Source organism: Ambystoma mexicanum, unplaced genomic scaffold (genome assembly GCF_040938575.1).
Source record: "Ambystoma mexicanum isolate Mex_15411 unplaced genomic scaffold, UKY_AmexF1_1 Mex_scaf11, whole genome shotgun sequence".
Taxonomy (NCBI): Eukaryota; Metazoa; Chordata; class Amphibia; order Caudata; family Ambystomatidae; genus Ambystoma; species Ambystoma mexicanum.
The window spans coordinates 3,111,357-3,129,587 of NW_027182336.1; the positions used below are offsets into that span (position 1 = coordinate 3,111,357).

Sequence of the window (18,231 nt, forward strand, 5' to 3'; positions counted from 1 at the left end):
AAAACATTCCTTTTCAACAGTAGCCCACCTAAGTTCCCTACTCTTGAGTTGTCTACTGATGAATATGATAGGATGTTCTCTCCCTTTGTCATCTAACTGGGACAAGACAGCTCCAATTCCGGTGTTGCAGGCATCCGTCTGGACGATTAAGGGTCGGCTGTAGTCAGGCGCACACAACACACGGGTGCCTGACACAGACTGTCTTTCAAGCCATCAAAGGCCCTCTGACAGTCTTCAGTCCAATTAACCTTCCTAGGCTGCTTGGGTGAAGTCAGAGCTGTCAGTGATGCAGCTATGGTTCCATAGTCCGCCATGAAATTGCGATAGTACCCAGTGAGACCCAAAAAGGCTCTCACCTGGGTTTGAGTAGTGGGAGTCTCCCAGTCCTGTACATCCTGTACCTTACTGGGGAGAGGTTGGATTTGACCCCCTACTACCTCATGACCAAGATACGTGACTTTCCGCTGAGCTATCTGGCACTTGGTGGCCTTGATAGTGAGGTTAGCCCTCTTTAGGGCCTGCAACACTCTACCCAGATGTGTCAAGTGCTCTTCCCAAGTGGAACTGTAGACGGCAATGTCGTCTAAATAAGCCACACAAAAGGCTTCCAGCCCACTGACAGCATGATTGACCAATCTCTGGAAGGTGGCAGGGGCATTCTTTAACCCAAAAGGCATGACCCTAAACTGGTAGAGTCCCTCTGGTGTTGGAGAACGCCGTCTTTTCCTTGGCATGGTCTGTCAGAGCTATTTGCCAATAGCCTGAGATGTGGTCAAAGGTGCTCACAAATTTGGCAGCACCTATGGTGTCCACAAGCTCATCAGCCCTGGGCAAGGGGTGTGCGTCAGTTTTGGTGACGACATTGACTCCTCGGTAGTCCACACAGAACCTCCAATCCTTGGTACCGCCTGGGAACTTGCCTTGGGGACAAGGACCACTGGACTGGACCAGGGACTGGTTGAGGGTTCAATAACACCCAGATCCAACATCTTGGCGACCTCAGCCTGGATGTGGTTCTTAACCGTATCTGACATTCGGTAGCTCCTGCTCTTGACAGGCACGCTGTCACCAGTGTCAATCTCGTGCTTACACCACGGTGTAAGGCCTGGTGTCAGTGAAAACAGAGAGGCATACTGCTGGAGCAAAGTCCGGCAGGCCCTCTGCTGCTCGGTTGTCAAATCTGGAGAGAGCTGCACTCCCTCCACTGAGCCATCCTGAGGGTTGCTATGCAGCAAATCAGGAAGGGGCTCACTCTCATCCTCTTCTTGCTCTGAAGCCAGCAAGAGACATGAGACTTCTGCTCGCCTGTGGAAAGCCTTGAGCCTATTAACATGGAATACCTGAGGGGCTACCCCTGGGATTCCCATGTCAACCAGATAATTGACCTCGCCCATCTTGGAGACTATCCGGAAGGGTCCAGTCCATTTATCTGCCAATGCCCGAGGCTTGGTAGGCTCCATCACGAGGACCTCCTGTCCCGGAGTCCAAATCACTTGCGATGCTTTAAGGTCAAGCCAGTATTTGTTCAATTCCTGGCTGGCCTTGAGATTCGCCGTTGCTTGACACATCATCTGTGTCATCCTCGTCTGAGGCCTAACACATAGTCCCCCACTTGCTTGGCGGGACCGGGAGGGGTGGCTTCCAAGCCTTCTCTGATCAAGACGAGGGGCCCCCTCACGGGATGTCCAAAGAGCAACTCAAAGGGGCTGAAACGAACACCCTCTTGAGGTACCTCTCTGTAAGCAAACAGCAGGCATGGCAAGAGGAGATCCCATTTCCTCCTTAGGGGCTCTTCCAAAGCACCTAGCATGCCCTTGAGAGTTTTATTAAATCTCTCAACCAGACCATTGGTCTGGGGGTGATAAGAAGTGGAGAACTTGTAGGTTACCCCGCACTCTTTCCACATGGTTATCATGTAAATAGACATGAAGTTGGATCCTCGGTCAGAGACAACCTCCTTGGGGAATCCAACACGGGTGAAAATGCCCAGGAGGGCCCGGGCAACCACCTTGGCAGTAACAGTCCGAAGGGGTATAGCCTCAGGGTACCTGGTGGCATGATCTACCAAAACCAGGATGAACCGATGTCCACCTGACATGGGAGGGTCAAGGGGACCAACGATGTCGATGCCCACCCTCTCAAACGGTGTGCCAGCCACTGGCAATGGCTGCAGTGGGGCGATGACACTGCCTCCAGTTTTGCCAGACAACTGACAAGTTGGGCAGGGCCTGCAGTGGGACTCCACTTCTACTCCCATCCGAGGCCAGTAGAAATGGGCCGAGAGCCTCTGCTTAGTCTTCTTGGTACCAAGATGACCAGCCAAGGGCACCTCATGCGCCAACTGCAGTAGGAAGGGCCTGTAAACCTGGGGTACCACCAACCTCTTGAGGGCACCAGGTTCAGGCTTAGTGGGCTCACTAACAAGGAGCTCACCCTCCCAATAAATCCGGAAAGTCCTAGGCATTTCTCCTTGTGCCTGAGACAGGGCCTGTTTCCTCAGACCCTCGAGAGAGGGACACTCTCTCTGTCCTTTACAGAAGTCTGCCCGGGAGGGTCCCCCTTCAGCTAACAAGCATTGAAGATTGGGATGATCCTCCGGGTTGAGAACCTCTCCCAGAGGAGAGTCTTCTAGCTCTTCTCCCACAGGAGTTGAGACGGGGTTTACCACTGGACCCAGCCCGTCCGGAGCATGGATCCCAATGGGTGCTGTAGGAACAGCGGGAAGAGAAGGAGCTCCCTCCACAGAGGTGGCCTTCGTGCTCTTCCTTCGTCTTGCCTTAGGCCGCGCCTTCGGCTCGGGTACCTGACTCACAGCCAGACCCGGTGTCACCTGTGACCTAGTGACCGCAGCAGCAGTCATGGGAAGACCATCCATGATCAACCCCAACTCTACTAGATCGTTACCTAACAGAATGTTAGCAGGGACATAGTCCTGAACCAGGACAGGAAGCTTTGCTGTCTTGTCTCCAATTACGAGTGTGACTCGGGCTACAGGCGATAATTTGGGACGCCCACCAGATAACCTGGTGGTTCTCAGAGGAGCATCTACATAGTCCTCTGGCTTGAGCAGGGTCCTGTCCACCACTGTCATGCTTGCCCCAGTGTCTCTCAAACCAGTAGAAGGCTGGCATTCAGGAGGACACTTCTCAAAAATCTACGGGTGTTCTGTGGGATAGTCGCCAGTACTTCCGCGTACTGGTCCCAGGCCCCAAGGGACACTAGGGAAATCTCTACAGGAGCACCAAAAGTGATCCCTGTAGAGGAGGGGAGGGCAGTGGCCTCCACCTCAGACATTGGGTAAGGGTAGGTCAGGCTGACAGCCTGTACTCCGAGTGCCTTACCTTTATACTTGGAGTCACCCTTTTGTGATCCAGAGCCCCACAGTCCCAACAAGTGCCGGGAGTGCGGGGTACGGTACTGGACCCACCGGGAGCCTGTTTTGCAGCAGGTGGACCACTATTCTTATTCCCACCCACAGATGACTTATCCCCACTAAATTGTTGGGTCTTAGGAGAGGAGGGTTTAGGTTTATTCGACTGTGACTGCTTTTGGGACACCTCAGCTTTCTGAGAGGCCCCCTTTTCTTTGTCCTTGTCCTTCCCACTGGAGTCCTTAAGGGACACCCGGTGGGAGACCCACTTGTCAGCCAACCTAGCCAGCTTAAAGGGATCTAAAATGTTCTGGTCAACAACATACTGACGCAGCTCCGGTGAACAGGCTTCAGAAAAATGCTCAAAAAATAACAGGTGGGACAATTCAACAAATGTTTTCACCTTATAACCATCAATCCACCCCATCATATTCATGTGCGCAGCACTCACCCAGTCAACCCAACATTCTCTCTTTTCTTAAAATCCCTGAACCTTTTAAGGTATTGGGTAGGCGTCTTGCCAAACTTGGCAATCAAAGCAGATTTCATACACTCATACTGACCCCTTTCTTCCACACTTAGCTTCAGAATACAGTCATATCCAGTTTGAGGCACTCTGCTTAGCAAACACTTAGCCCAATCTCGTTTGTCAACATCATGAATTGCACAAGCCATTGCAAACGCTTCAATCCATTGGAGGATATCAGAACCCTCCGAAAACACACCAACCAAATCCTTCATAAATTTAGTTGCTTGGGACCTGACACGCTCACTGGGTTTCGCTGAAGTCGCCACTCGAGCTTTCTCTAGCTGGATTCTCTGACATTCAGTGTCCTTGTCTTTGAGTTCAAGATCCCTATTCTTGAGTTCAAGATCCCTATTCTTGAGCTCCACTTGTTGCACCGGCTCCTCTTTCTTAAACTCAGCATCTATTTCCAACTTGCAATATTCAAAAGCCAATTTCATTCTTAATAACTCAAGTTCCAAGGTATTGCTGGGGTTCGGAACAGAGGCAGCAGGAATGGTGGCATTCCCAGAAACAGATTCAGTAGACGCCCCAGGGGCAGAGTCCTCATTGGTTGCATTCCCCCCCTCATCAAGAGTTTCACCATCGGTTTGGTAGTCCACCAGGGCAGCTATCAGCTCAGCCCTAGACTTATCCACAAAATCTAACTCCCTGGCTTCGCAAGCACTCTGGAGAGCCTCTAAGCTCATCCGAGTCAATTTACCGTTCGCAATAGACTCCATTGCTTGTAATGCAGTTATTTTGTACACACCAAAACCTTAATCTAATAAAGTGCAGATATTTTGTAAGTGGCACGGTTATACACTGATTCTTAAAACCATAAGCATCCCACCACTGCCACCAGTGTAAAGACTGGTAGGGGGTGTCTGTACTTCCGCTCTCTATATGGTAGAGGAGAGGCACAGAAGACCCCAGCCAAGATTCTCTATTACGGTAGCAATGGACGAGCAATCAAGGCCTAGCTTCTCAGGAGGTCATGCAGGCTGGTACTTAAGTACAGTGTAGTCCCCGAACCCCCACAAAGGAATGTCCACACACTGTATTACTGAAAACACAGTCTTTATATAATTAATATTCAAAGGTATGTACACGATCACAATAACGCACTTTGTACTCGGAAGTCAATAATGATAAATATATACAATTCTAAAGTGGTACCACCAAGGTTATCAAATCTCATTAAAGTGCATCAACTGTACGGTTAAAATATCACACAGATTAATAACGAGGAAACCAGCAATAGAGTTAGGCAGGAACGTAAAATGGTTGAAACAATAGGCAGAATGCTGACCCCTACCACTAGGCACAGTTCTGTGTGGAGATCCCCCCACCTGGGCAACCTGTAAATAAAGATATATAGCACAAGCCCAGTCCATATATTGTCTGATAGTCTTACTTCGTCCTATTAAGGTTTTAACCCCCAATGTACCTGGTGGAGTAGAGTTCTCTGACAATGCGTCGACCGATCCTTCTTGAGTGCCTCCCTTTCAGGCGGGAGCCACGGATCGTCGAGAGGTGTCGGGGAACTTGGCGTTCGGTGTCGGGAAATGTCCAATGGTGAACAGGGTGAACTACGGCAGGGAAGTGGCAGCTTTGTTCCTAGCGGTGCTCGTCGACGACAGAGCGTTGGCGTCCTGCAAGGAAGAGGCGTGCGGGGCACCTCGGTGACGATAGTTCTGGACCGCAAAGAGATGATAAAGAACTGTGGCCCAGCAAGGGCGTCGTGTCGTCGGCGTCTCTGTGGTCTTTAGGTGGCGGGAAACCCACCGGTGGATGCTCCTCGGCGCGTCGACGGTCAGGCCTTCTCCAGCGGGAGACAAGCGGATGACGATGCAGGCGAGAGTGTCCGATGATCAATGAAAGTTCTTAGGCAAACGGGAGCACGGCGGCTCCGGTCGGCGATGGCGGTCGTCGACAGTGGCGGACAACAGTCCGAGTGCTTCTCCTTGGAGTTCCGCAGCAGTCCCCGTATCGGGTCAGCAGCTTGTCGTAGGGCTGTCTACCAGGGAGCTTTGGCAAAGATCAGCTGTGCACGATGGTCCCTCGTAGCTCGGGAAGAGGGCGCCTTACCAGGTCCTCTCTGGGTCAGTCCTTGGAGGCAAAGCAGCTTTCAGATTGTGAAGGAGAGCAACAGCAATTCTTCTCGTCCAGCAGGGCTTCATGGTCAAGCGTCAGTTAATCCAGTTACTCGTCGTAGTGGACTTCAGCTTCTGAACACGATTCCTAGCAGTGAGAGGTCCCCAGATATACTGTTGATCTCCAATTCATTCCGCTGGGTCACACTCAAGCATCCAATCACGACTACGGGCATTCATGCAGGCAGGCAGCCAATCAGGCACACGAGGTATTCAGGCCATTCACTTCTCTCCAGACACTCACAACAGGTTATGTGTATTGGGACAAGTACCGAACCATTCAACACTCCAAGCTGCATTCATACCGGTTTCGGGCAGGGTTGTCTCAGTCATTGTGTCAACAACTAGATACTAGACACCCACAACACAGAATGCATATTCGTCACACACTCTATTCACCCAGGTCCCACCCACAGGAGGTACCCACAACATACATCACCGGGAAGGCTCCAGCTAGTCTGACCGGGCCTTCACAACAACACCATATATGGCATTTCCACCCAACTGCCAGTCAGGGGAAAGGGACAGAGTCAGGGCTTCCCAGGACTTTGGGAAAACAAGGTAATGGGTAATAGAAAGCAAGATGCCACCGGGGCCATCTTGTTTTCCATCAGGAATAAACTGATCCCAATGGCAGGGCCGGGGTATCCCAAAATGGAGGATACTCCGCGCACCTGTCAAATTCAGCATGGAGCTGCCACCAGCCCATACCCTGCTCTGAGGGCCACCCACAGGTGCCCAAAAACATACAACAGGGGCACAGGGTTGTACCCCCACACATAGGTGCCATACGGGTATCCCACAGGTCTGTTCACCAAACCAAAAGAAAGAGAGCTGCACAGCCAGGAGTCCCACATGAACTCCTGTGCGGAAAACACGACAGAACACACGATAAAAAGCAGTAAAGGACAAGGATACGGAGGCCCTGTCCCTCCGATGCATTTCCAGCATCACAGCCACTGCGTTCGGGTTTGGAAACGTTGTGTTGATTTGTGTTTTTAAAATATCAGTGGCAAATTTGAGAAGAAGAGCCTGAAATGCAAAACCTACGAATTGTTTGCTATTTAAAAAAGCCCTCAAATGTACAGGGCTAGCAGCATCAGATTAAAAGTCCAAACAATTGATCTTGTTCTGAACACCTTGGGTTGATCCCAGCCTCCTGCATGCGGTCACAGTCCCGCTGTTACCTTCTGGCATTCCTAGCCTCTTGGATGAGGCTGGACATATTCTTGATAGCAAAGTGGTTAAATCAATAATAAACATTACATGTACGCAACGTCTGCCTTCTCCTAAAGGGACACATTGCATATTCCTGCTGATACTCAAATCGCCCCATACCATCCGCTTCAGACCTTATTTCCTAAATCAGAGGGAAACATGGAACAAACTCATGGGGTTTGCTATACTTACGAAATTATAAAAGAAGCAATTGATTGAGGACTACATCTTAAGCAGAATGCTTTGGCCCTTTTTTTATAATGTGATCAGCAAAGACAGTCAACAGTATTTGTGTTCTACATTTCTTTAACGTTGGAATATATCTTCTCTGCATACATACACAAGAACTATTAAGAACTATTGTAAGCAGTAGAAGCTTCATGCATGTCTTAATGATTTGCAAAGTCCTTTTTCCATTGTTTCTCCGTGTAAATACCTTGATGTAATGTCATACCGTCTACAGCAACATCCTTGCGCTTTATTCTGTATTATGGAAGCGGCAAAAGTGGTGTCAAATCGATGTGCAATACTTTTTTACCGGTGAAATCTTCATGAAATGAAGTTCCCTAATATGCACGCTCCGCAAGTCCAGGAAACGGCAACCTGTGTCCTTTGCACTGTGCACTTTGCATTTTGGTAATGCAGTAGGAGCAGCAACACTGCCGATGTAATACCAAATTGTCAGTGCCCACATTTCAAAAGTGTCCCTTGGTTGATATGATGTCTGCACCATGTAAGAAAGGGAATGCCACGTTGGCTGATATAAAACATTCAGCCATTTTTTGCACTCGTATTTAGCACGTGTGTGGGGAGAACAACACTCGCACATATGCACCCAGGGTTCCAACCAGCATGGCCTTGATTTCTTTGCAAAGGCTTGTCAGGGTACACCTGCGTAGATATAGGGGGTCATTACGACTTTGGAGGCAGCCATGGTGCTATTAGCACCATGGCTGCCTCCAAAGTCGTGTCCGGGTCCGGGTAGTCGGAATGGGGACTTACCGGGTCATTCCGACCTTGGAGGACCCGGTAAATCCCCATTCTGAATACCATTCTCCATTCCCATTGAGCCCCCATAGGGCTCAATGGGAATGGGGAAGGAGCTAATAATGGGCCCGCAAATAGCTGGCCCGTCATTAGCTCCAAGGTCCCTTAACGACTCCCGCTAAGGGCGGCTGGTAAAACCAGCCGGCCTTAGTGGGACCCGCTAAGGGACCAAGGAATGCGGCCGTAGGGGGTTAACGGCACCGGCATCCTTACCGGTGCCGTTAACCCCCTACCGCCGTACTCGTAATGACCCCCATAGTCTCCACAGCCAAGACTGGGAAGCCAACATTTGAAAAGACATAAATCAGCCCTAAGATTTTCCAGGGAGCTTTAAGGATGTCAACATCATCAATGCAGTCACTGCTGCAGATGTGGGAGTTTGCAGGGCCCTCTGTAACCCTGCATACTAAATGATGACTGCTGCTCTGCAGAAGTACATGGATGAGCAGTGGCTAGACCCCCTACTCAGCCCCACGCTACTACTAAACCAGCAGTGATCCCCATCATAATGGTGCTGTGCCTCTATTGATGGCGCAGGCCGAGGGCAGGCTATATCTTCATGAGAAGGTGTGAGCTGATAACCCCCTGCATTCCCATTAATATGCTTCTTATTAGAGCTACCCAAATATATGGGGACTCACAGGCAGCATGTTGTTATTTATCTATTTTCCAGATAATACCAAAATATCAATCACACATAGAGATAAAAGGAAAAGAACTTTGAGAACAAATCAAATCCACTTCTGTGAGTCGATGTACAAATACATTCATGACCGCATGTGCCCACTTTTTTTTCCGTTTAAAACACGAAAATAACAAATATTCCGTAACAGAACCTCCTGATGATCCACATAAAAAACTGTGGTGAAACACGTGTATGCTAATTAAATAAAGAGACTTTTGACACTAGAACTAATCAATGAAACTATCACTTCAAGAACATTATATTTAGAGGAACCCATGATATACAAAGGATATGTGATACAATAACTGACTATAATGATCAGAAATCTGAGAAAATTTTTTTTATGGATTTATGATACACAAGGGTTTTATGATTTAACAACAAATTAATGTGATCAGAAATTTGAGAGAACTTTGTTTTGGAAATTATATTTCTAATAATAAAAACACAAAATCAATTCAACAACAAGGAGTACAAATTGGATTTAATCTTTCAGGTGCAATATCCAACCCTCACATTTCTAGAACCAATGTGTGAGCTGATCACAGTAGCAACCAAAACAGCTTTAGTGCAATGAATAAAACAATGTCCACTCAAGGTGCTATACAAATATAGAAATTTCAATAAGACAATGCAACAAACTAACTAAAAACATTACAAACCCAGCCCTGTAACAGAGACACGGAGATGGCAGAACTTGAAATGAAAGGGAGGTTGATCAGCAGGGTGTTCAGGCAGTAGACTTGGCAATAATGTTAATGGTTCAAGGATAGGTATTTGTAGGAAATAAGTTGAGAAGGGGCTTAAAAGTCACTATGGTCCCAAAACATGGACATGGGGTACATGGCCTAATCACATTACCTTTGTGTTTTTTGTCTTTGTGAGCTCAACGGCTTTGAGCCAGGCTTCTCGGAGGTTCTTGAGGTGGTGATTTGGCATCAGGTTGTGAACTGGTTGACATGGTCTAACCTAACAGGTGGTGCGATCCAAGCAACAATGACATGTGGCATGAACGAGCTTGGGACAGGCAGCCGTAAGCAGTTCAATACAGGAATCAATGCCCAAAGCTCTTCCCTGGCTTCTGGATTGCTTGGGGCCAATCTGGAGGCTCCAGGGACAAGGCGAGTTGTATTTCTCGACCTACAGAGGACTCGCCACCTCCAGTGAGCAGGATCCTGATTCTAGTGCACAGTTAGCAGAGAGGCCTTGGTCCAACAACAGTATTACTCCCACTGATCCCTGGGGATGGTTATGGCCCAAGCTCTCTCACTTCCGTTAAATCCCCTGTTTCCACCTCTATGGCAGAGGACATTGAACTGATGGTATCCCTAAAAGAGGCCATTATTAATCCTTTTTCTTTCAGAGTCCAAAATGAACCAAAGAAGGAGAGAAATCCTTCTCCTTATGAATGGAAAATGTCAGGGCGCTTATTCCCAAGCAAGCCTGCTGTAGGAGGTCAAATTCAAGCTTTTGTAGCAAATGCTGTTTGCCTTCTTGACATCACACCCAGAGTGTCTTGCTTGCATGAAATTGGGAATAGGGGAGGCAGGAAGTGGTAGAGAGCCCACACAGAAACCAAGAAGGTGGAACCCCTCTCCCGGCCCACCGATCATCTTTGGCTACTCTAGCTCCACCCTCTTCCCATATCTGCTGATTGCAAAGTGACTCCAGTGGTCAACACCCTGGTGTGAGAGTGGCCTTGTAATGCTAGTGCTGCCTCAGAAGCACTGGTTCGCAGGAGGAAGTTGTTGGCCTTCTTCTGGGGGGTGAAAAAGACAGCATCCTAGCTATTGTTCCAGACTGCAGATTTTGAGAAACTCAAATCAAACACCAATACACATCAGTCCTGCCACAGCTGGGCTATGCTAACAGAGGTGACACTAGTGTAATATCACATTCCTGTGGCAGTATAATTGTGTGCTCCTAGAAGTCTTCATATCACAACCAGGCATGGCTCATATTTAAGTGTTTATGCGGCATCAGAGTGATGAAGGCATACCAATATTAAGTTTGGAAACAGAGGTGCAAAAGATTAACACCGTCCTTAACACCTGGTCTGACCAGGTGTTAAGGACGGGACCCGTTAAGGGACTTCAGAGCTAATAACGGTACCGCAAATTGCGGTACAGTTATTAGCTACTTCCCCATTCCCACTGAGCCCTATGGGGGCTCAAATGGGAATGGAGAATGGATTTTTCAATGGGGACTTACCGGTCCATCCAGGGTCGGAATGGACCGGTAAGTCCCCATTGAACCAGGTTGGACCCGGACCCGGTATGGGAGGTAGTCATGGCGCAAATAGCGCCATGACTACCTCCATACTTGGAATGAGGCTGAGTGTGTTTTGTCCAAGCTCCTTTTGAACAGTCCGCAGGAAATGAATGTCTGTTTTTATGTGACTGTTGATGTAGGCAATAGATGAGTCACCACAGGTGTGCATGAGCCATTGATGAGTGATTCATTCAAGCCCAACCAAAACATGGACATGCGTGAACGTCCGTTATGTCCAGGTGGCCATTAATGTTATGTCAGGTTATATCAGGTCGTGTAATGATACCGCAAGTATCATTGCACTACCCAGCATGCTTCCTCATACTCTGAAATAATGCTTTCTCTCTATGGACAATCAACACAAGATGAAAGGAAAAGAGTTATATTTGGGTTTTTAAAAGAAGTTAAAGTTTATTAAGTTTTCTCGAAAACATTACTTAATTTATGTGTTTTTGTTCAATTTTTATGTCATTTACAGGCTGGGTTCTTTAATCGTGCATACAAGCAGAAGCTCCAAGAAAGTGATAGTGCAGATGCTGCCGGCAACACAACTGAACCTGCATCTGAAGTGCCGACATAGTCAAGAGCTTCCCATTCAAGGACAGCTGGACCCTAGTGATTGCCCAAACACTGCTGGTTCAGATCCCAATAACACCTAATGTGCCTGTTACTTCGGAGCAGCCCCATTACACTCCTGCTCTGACCTCATGTGTATTTCCTGACCCAGAGCTCAAGGGGATCTCCTCCCAATGTGATAGCCTCGTCCAGGTGCTATGGCATGGCCCAGCAGCTAAGCACTGAAATCACAACATAAGGCAGAACCCGCTGAGACCCCACTAGCCCCCAGATCTCAATGAACACCGTGATCCAGAAACTGCCCACAGCTCTCAGTGAGGAGACCCCTCGGACATAAGATTACGGAGATCACCAACGCTTGGCACTGGCCGGAGAGCAAGATACAGGCCTTTCTAGGCCCTGGTGCTAAGGGTCCAAGATCTGAGTGATGCCAGAATATAGTACCACTGTGACAGCACGAGACAACCCTTGGACGTTTGCTTGAATAACTTTCAGAAAGAATTCTGCATGATATCCAATAGCCGATCCCTTCCGATCCTTTCCAGGCCTGCTTTTAAACCCAGCAAGAGTGAGAATTGCTATCTAGGGGGTTTCCCTGATGAAAAGCCTTATTATGCATATTTGTCTGCATTGTTTTTGAATGACATTTACAGAGAGACCCTTGACGCTTAGCGACTTCACATCTACACACGTAACATATTTGGATTGATGTAAAAAAACATGGGGGCCAACTCAGAGTATGGGTGCCAGCCAGCTCAAATTTGCAAAAACTTGATTTCGAGATACCCACTCGGGAAAGTCTTCTGAACTTTGGCCTGCAGTATGACTATACATTACATAACAGAATGTATTCGTGTATTCGTGTTTCCTGAATTGCTCATTTCAGATTAACATTTTTGTTGAGTTTTTGTGGGAGAAAGGGTGTGGCGCTGTTTTAGTCGAGTTGTAAAATGAAGCAAAATCCTAGTTTTGATACCTTTTATTGGACTAACAAAATATTGTGCTCAGATGATAGTTCGGTAAGCTTTCCAAGTCCCAGAGACCTCTTAGTCATATGGTAGTTACAAGACAAATGGGAAACAAATGAAAACATACACAGAGCTGGACATCACCTTTGCATGGGAAAAAAGCAAGGGCTTCTCCCACTTTGAACTCAATTGGCTGAATGTGCGAGTCTGGAATTGGATACGACAATGTAGCGGGTTAGAGGGACCTGTTATATCACACTCTTATTGCCAGGCACTTCCTAGAAGTGATTCACAGTTTGACAGCAGATGCAGGCAGGTGAGCTCAAGAGGGGGTGTGTGTGTGTGTGTGTGTGTGTGTTATAAAAGAGCAAATATAATAATAATGATGATATGCAACAACTGGAGAGGTGTGTGCTCAAGCATTCGAGGCTGCCACGTTATTCATTCACATTGCACTGTATGTTTTGTGCTGCCTCTGATCTTGCTTTATCAGATGAACATAAAGGTTTGCTTCAAAATTGTGCTCAATTTACCAGATCTCACCACAAATTCTCCCCTTCTGTGACTTCCCAGAACAAAATACCTGTGATTGCACAAATACAACAGCACACTAAGAGTTTTGAACCTAGATAGATCTTAACTAGGAACTTGTTTGTTGGTTCAATGCTTTATTTTTGCTTTTTGTAGGTCGCCTAACATGAAGACAGATTTTTTACGGCCGATATAAGGCGGCCTACAAAAAGCAAAAAGACGGCGTTGCTTCGTCTCCCACACTCTCTGGCAGGATTACTTTGTAATCAGAGGGTTTCACACCCTAGTGGCCCTCCCTCAGCCCCGGCCGCCTCCCTCCCCACCCAAGACTCCATCAAACCAAAAGACACACAGACACACAACACAAACAAACACGCACACATACACTTACATATTCTCCCCCGACAACGCTTCTGGGTCCTGGCGTGCCTGTCAGACCCTGCGCTGACTTATGTGCGGCAGAGGCGTGACCGATTGATTTAGAAAGACCGCTCTGAGCGGTCCCAGAGCGGACTTTCTAAATCGGTCCTTTTTTATTGTTTATTTCAAAACGATTTTTTAACTTAAGACCGTTTTCTTAGTATGGCATTATTTCTTTTATTGGTTTTATATGAGACCCAACCATTAGACTAGTTCTAAGAATACAGCCCTTGCTGTGCCCCTCAGATGCACTAGATGGACTGCAGTGTTAAATCTCAAGCAGACCCTTAGCATTCACAGGCATTGGATGTGTCAGACTTAATGCAACTCCTTCCATTCCAAGGGCATTTTAATTATGAAAATGTGACCTTGACGCACAATGAAATGGATAAGAAATAGGTTGGTGAAAAAATATTTTTTATTGTTATTTTTTTATTTGTGTTTATAAAACATACCTTACAGAAATGTATACATATTAAGAAAATACAATTACATCAAACATTTCATAAGAAAAAAAGACAAAATAAAAACAACATTTACTCAAACTTCCATCAAACATTTTTAAGATAAATTTAATCAAAATACCATATACATGTATTTAAATTGAAGCTATCTCAACTCTAAAATGATGTTGATTTTGATTATACGTGTACATTTATAAGAATAACAGCAGGTAATATAAATGATAACAGTTTGTGTTCTTTCTACTGCTTTACAACAGATTCCTACAGCTTCTAAGCACTGTAATAAACAAGTGATAATATAATCCAATTGATTGGTATTCAATTTCTCGACCTCGGAGGAATGTAGGTTTGGGTCTGCCACGCAGCAGCATTCTAATTTGCACAGTGCAGACTGGCCCCGTTTGAGAGGTGATTGATTACCTTGTGAGCTCCCCACCCGGCCATTCATTGTTCATAAGCAATTTGAAACCTCAAAATGAATATGCTGATGCAGTTAAAATGAGCAAACAATTTTTTATTTTTTCCAAAGTCTAGTACCATCTTTTCAATATTGACTCTGAACAAGGAGTAAATCGCATGAATAGAGAAGTACAGTATGTCCTTGTAAACATAACAAAAATAAAGTTGTAAAGTTGCTCTTTACTTGCTGTTGCTAACATGTTAATGTATGATGGTCACGCACAAAAACGTTTAAAGGTTGGAATGGAAATAAACAGTCTAGGAAATACATCATTCCTGAAAAGCAGGAGGATATGAATCACTTTAATGTAAAATGGGCTCCCTGTTAGCTAGATGGACTAACGGGAATGAGCTGATGCCAAGGCATGGGGGTGGGGCTACCGAAAAAAGGGATTGACGAAGTAATAGATAATGTTTGGAATATATGTAGCAATGCAATTCACTATTCAAATATGAAAAGCTGATAAGTTATGACTCATTGACGAACGGATGAGCTTTAATTTCTGATCATCAGTATATTGCCATGGAACCAGGGTCTTCTATTACTGTTCATGGATGGTTGCCAGATTATTTTCCATGCCGTGAGCTTGGTTCATTGAGGCCAGTGTCTTGAGTACAAGTTCTGCACTTAAATCACATCCATGCACTCTTGCCCTCTCTTGCTACACCCTTGCCTACTGGAACACTCTCCCCATCGCAATCAGGACAGCTCCAATGCTCTTGCACTTCAGGAACAAACTCAAGACCCTTCTCTTCAGGGGGCACATAGGGGTCGCGTAGAAGCTGCTACTCCGAGGTACATACCACCACTCTCGTATGGGATATTCAAGCTTCTGCAACTTGTAACTCTGAGATATATTTATGGGATCACTAGTAATGTGGCGAGTATTTTCCCCCAATCAACAGCACCACACAAATAACCCTTGATATTCTATCTAGCCATGTCTATGGCTCATCTAGAACCAATGAATCTCTCCCCCTTGCGCAATGTTAAGCCAAGAACCAGGCCGGTGTACAGAAAGAATATTTATGAAATAAAAGGCTCAATTAATACTTGCACACACGCCACCTTCTCTGTGGCACAAAACAAAGCTTCAATACTTTTTGGGAATCAACAATACACCCCATGTTTGTTTTCACTTTTGGGTCTCATGGAAATAGAACACAGGTCAAACAGTTCAAACCGTCTATCACACACAACTCCCTTAATGTCAACATTAGACAGTATCTCGGAACATTACAAGATCATAAGCCATTATAATGATAGTTGTTCTTTTATAAAGTGCTTATTACCAGAGACTAGTTTCTAAGCGCGAGACTAGTATTCGAAACTGTGTTGCTATGCGTTGTCTTGCTTCCAAGACAAACGCCTTGCCCCTGAGAAATCCTCCCGACCTTCCTTGTTAAGGTTTAGATTTAAATCAACTGCAACCTTTTTCTATTTTCTAAAGCAATTTCACACATGCAGTGCTTTGTATATTTAATTTCCCTGCGCACTAGAAAATGCTAGCGAATTATGAGAAATGAGAAAGCAAGATGTTATAAAAAATATTCACTTGATAACTAATAAAACAATGAAAGGTGTCCCTTGCAAGGCAATTACAGAGATAATGCAGGCCCGAGATATATAGTCTGTACTTTCTGGGTCCTACAATGCTGGAGGAAGAAAATGCAGGCATGAATGAATAAAACGGTGGAACAAAAAATAAAATGAGTTACTTTAAAATGTCTTTGGGCAAGGGAGGAATAGGTGACCTAGCCCGTCTTCATAGTCCAGCGTAAAGGCCAGTGGTCAAGCTACATGGAATACAATTACTCCACAATTTCATAACCATAGTTTCTTAAGCGGGGTCAATTGCATCAAGCAGGCCTCCTGATGCCCCCCTCCTCCTTGCAGTGGAACTGGGTGATTCAGTCCAGGCATGATTATGTGGCAGGAGGCTCAGCCTAAAGAGGCGGTCACCATCAGGAGGTTCAGTCAAGGTTGGAATGGGGTGGCTATCTCAAGGCAGGTGCAAATATTTCTTAGATGAAAAGTTGTTATGATGAGCAAACATCATGTGCCAGGGGAAATCTCCTTGGACTCAGAAAATGCTGTGGGTTATTTCACCATTCCCTTGAAACCTTGGGGCCTTTTTTTCTTCACAAGCCCGGAAAGGGTGCCAATATCACTGGTAGATTGCTTGTTACGAACATTGAGATGGTCTCCCAGAGTACCGATGTTTCAGCAGCAGTCAGGCGCTGCCTCTTGCTGCTGGTAACATCTCTTAGCAACAGAGGATGTTGAGGAAGAGGTCTGTTTACTCCCCCTCCTGGAAGCTTATATTCAGCCTTAGCCAGGGCCCTTTAAACTGGACCAGTTTCAACAAAAGGCCCAATGTTTGAGAGCAGCTTGCTCATTAAAAAGCTGAATCCTGACAAGAGATAGGTTCATTAACAAGATGACAACCGGACACTAGACCATTTGCGCCACACCCTGTTACCATAACCTTGTATATCTCAAAAACAAATCCAAAGTCTGACAAATTCCGTTTTGGCATATATTCTTTACTGGTCTTGCCAGCACTTGTTTCATCCTCCTCAGTGAGGTGTTCCTTAGGGCGTATATCTGATAATACTGAATGAGGTCAAATCCTCACTCCGTCCAAGGTATATCTTCACCATACTTCTTCACTTATAAGCAAATTCCAAGCAAGGTTGCCACCCTTACTGGATTAAGCAACGTGGGTATCTCCCAGGTATATTTCTACAATGTTCTTTGAATATTGTCAATCTTGGGCTTCCAATCCCACGCAGCTTCATTAACAAGCCTTTTGTCAGGAGCCTATCATAGTCCCTTTAATACGTGTTCTCACCTATGCTGTTTCATAGCCAGAGTACTATATCTGATGGAAATCGTGTGGGGTGATAAGGAAGAGATGTCCAATATTTTAAGATGGCAGCATTCTTCCTTACAGAATCACTAGCTGACTCAATATTGAACACTTCCCGCCCACCTCTGGCTCCTATCGATCAAACAGTCGCCTTGGTAATGGTGCCTCCAAGCCCACCCACCCAGTGCTCAGCAGGACTGTTTAAAATGCACAACGTTCCAGCCCTGCCAAGGAAAGAGGATGCTCCTGTCAGGACAGGGGTGTGAGATTCTCACCGGTGGCACAAGACATTTCCTAGGGGAGCTTCTATCAGCCTTTTACAGGTTACCCAGGGGTCTGCAACCTTTGGCTCTCCAGATGTTTTGTACTACAACTCCCATCATTCCTAACCAGCATAGTGAATTTCCACATATCATGGGAATTGTAGTCCAAAACATCTGGAGAGCCAAAGGTTGCAGACCCATGCCCCAGAGGGATAAAACACTCAGCATGTACTCTCATCTGCTCAGCCATTAACTTAAAAGCCAAAAAAGAAAGAAATATGTTTTAGTAGTAAATGTTGAATTGGCAATAACTTCATCATACCATACTGCCCATCATTAGAGGGTAGTAGTTTGATATATGTTTCAGCTGCCCTCCAATTCATAGATTCTAGAGTGCTGTCAGGCCACATTTTTTCATAAAACGT

General features: G+C 46.1%; 1 protein-coding gene across 2 annotated transcripts in view; it reads left to right on the forward strand.

The window, feature by feature from the left end:
• The window catches only part of LOC138553514 (integrin alpha-X-like), a 1,247,842-nt gene extending 1,232,989 nt beyond the window's left edge, over window positions 1-14,853 (forward strand). For both annotated transcript variants that reach the window (XM_069642543.1, XM_069642544.1), the window contains one exon: window positions 11,731-14,853. In XM_069642543.1, coding sequence (XP_069498644.1) covers window positions 11,731-11,832 — 102 coding nt within the window. In that variant the 3' untranslated portion in view covers window positions 11,833-14,853. The remainder of the gene's footprint in view (window positions 1-11,730) is intronic.
• Window positions 14,854-18,231: the final 3,378 nt, after the last annotated feature.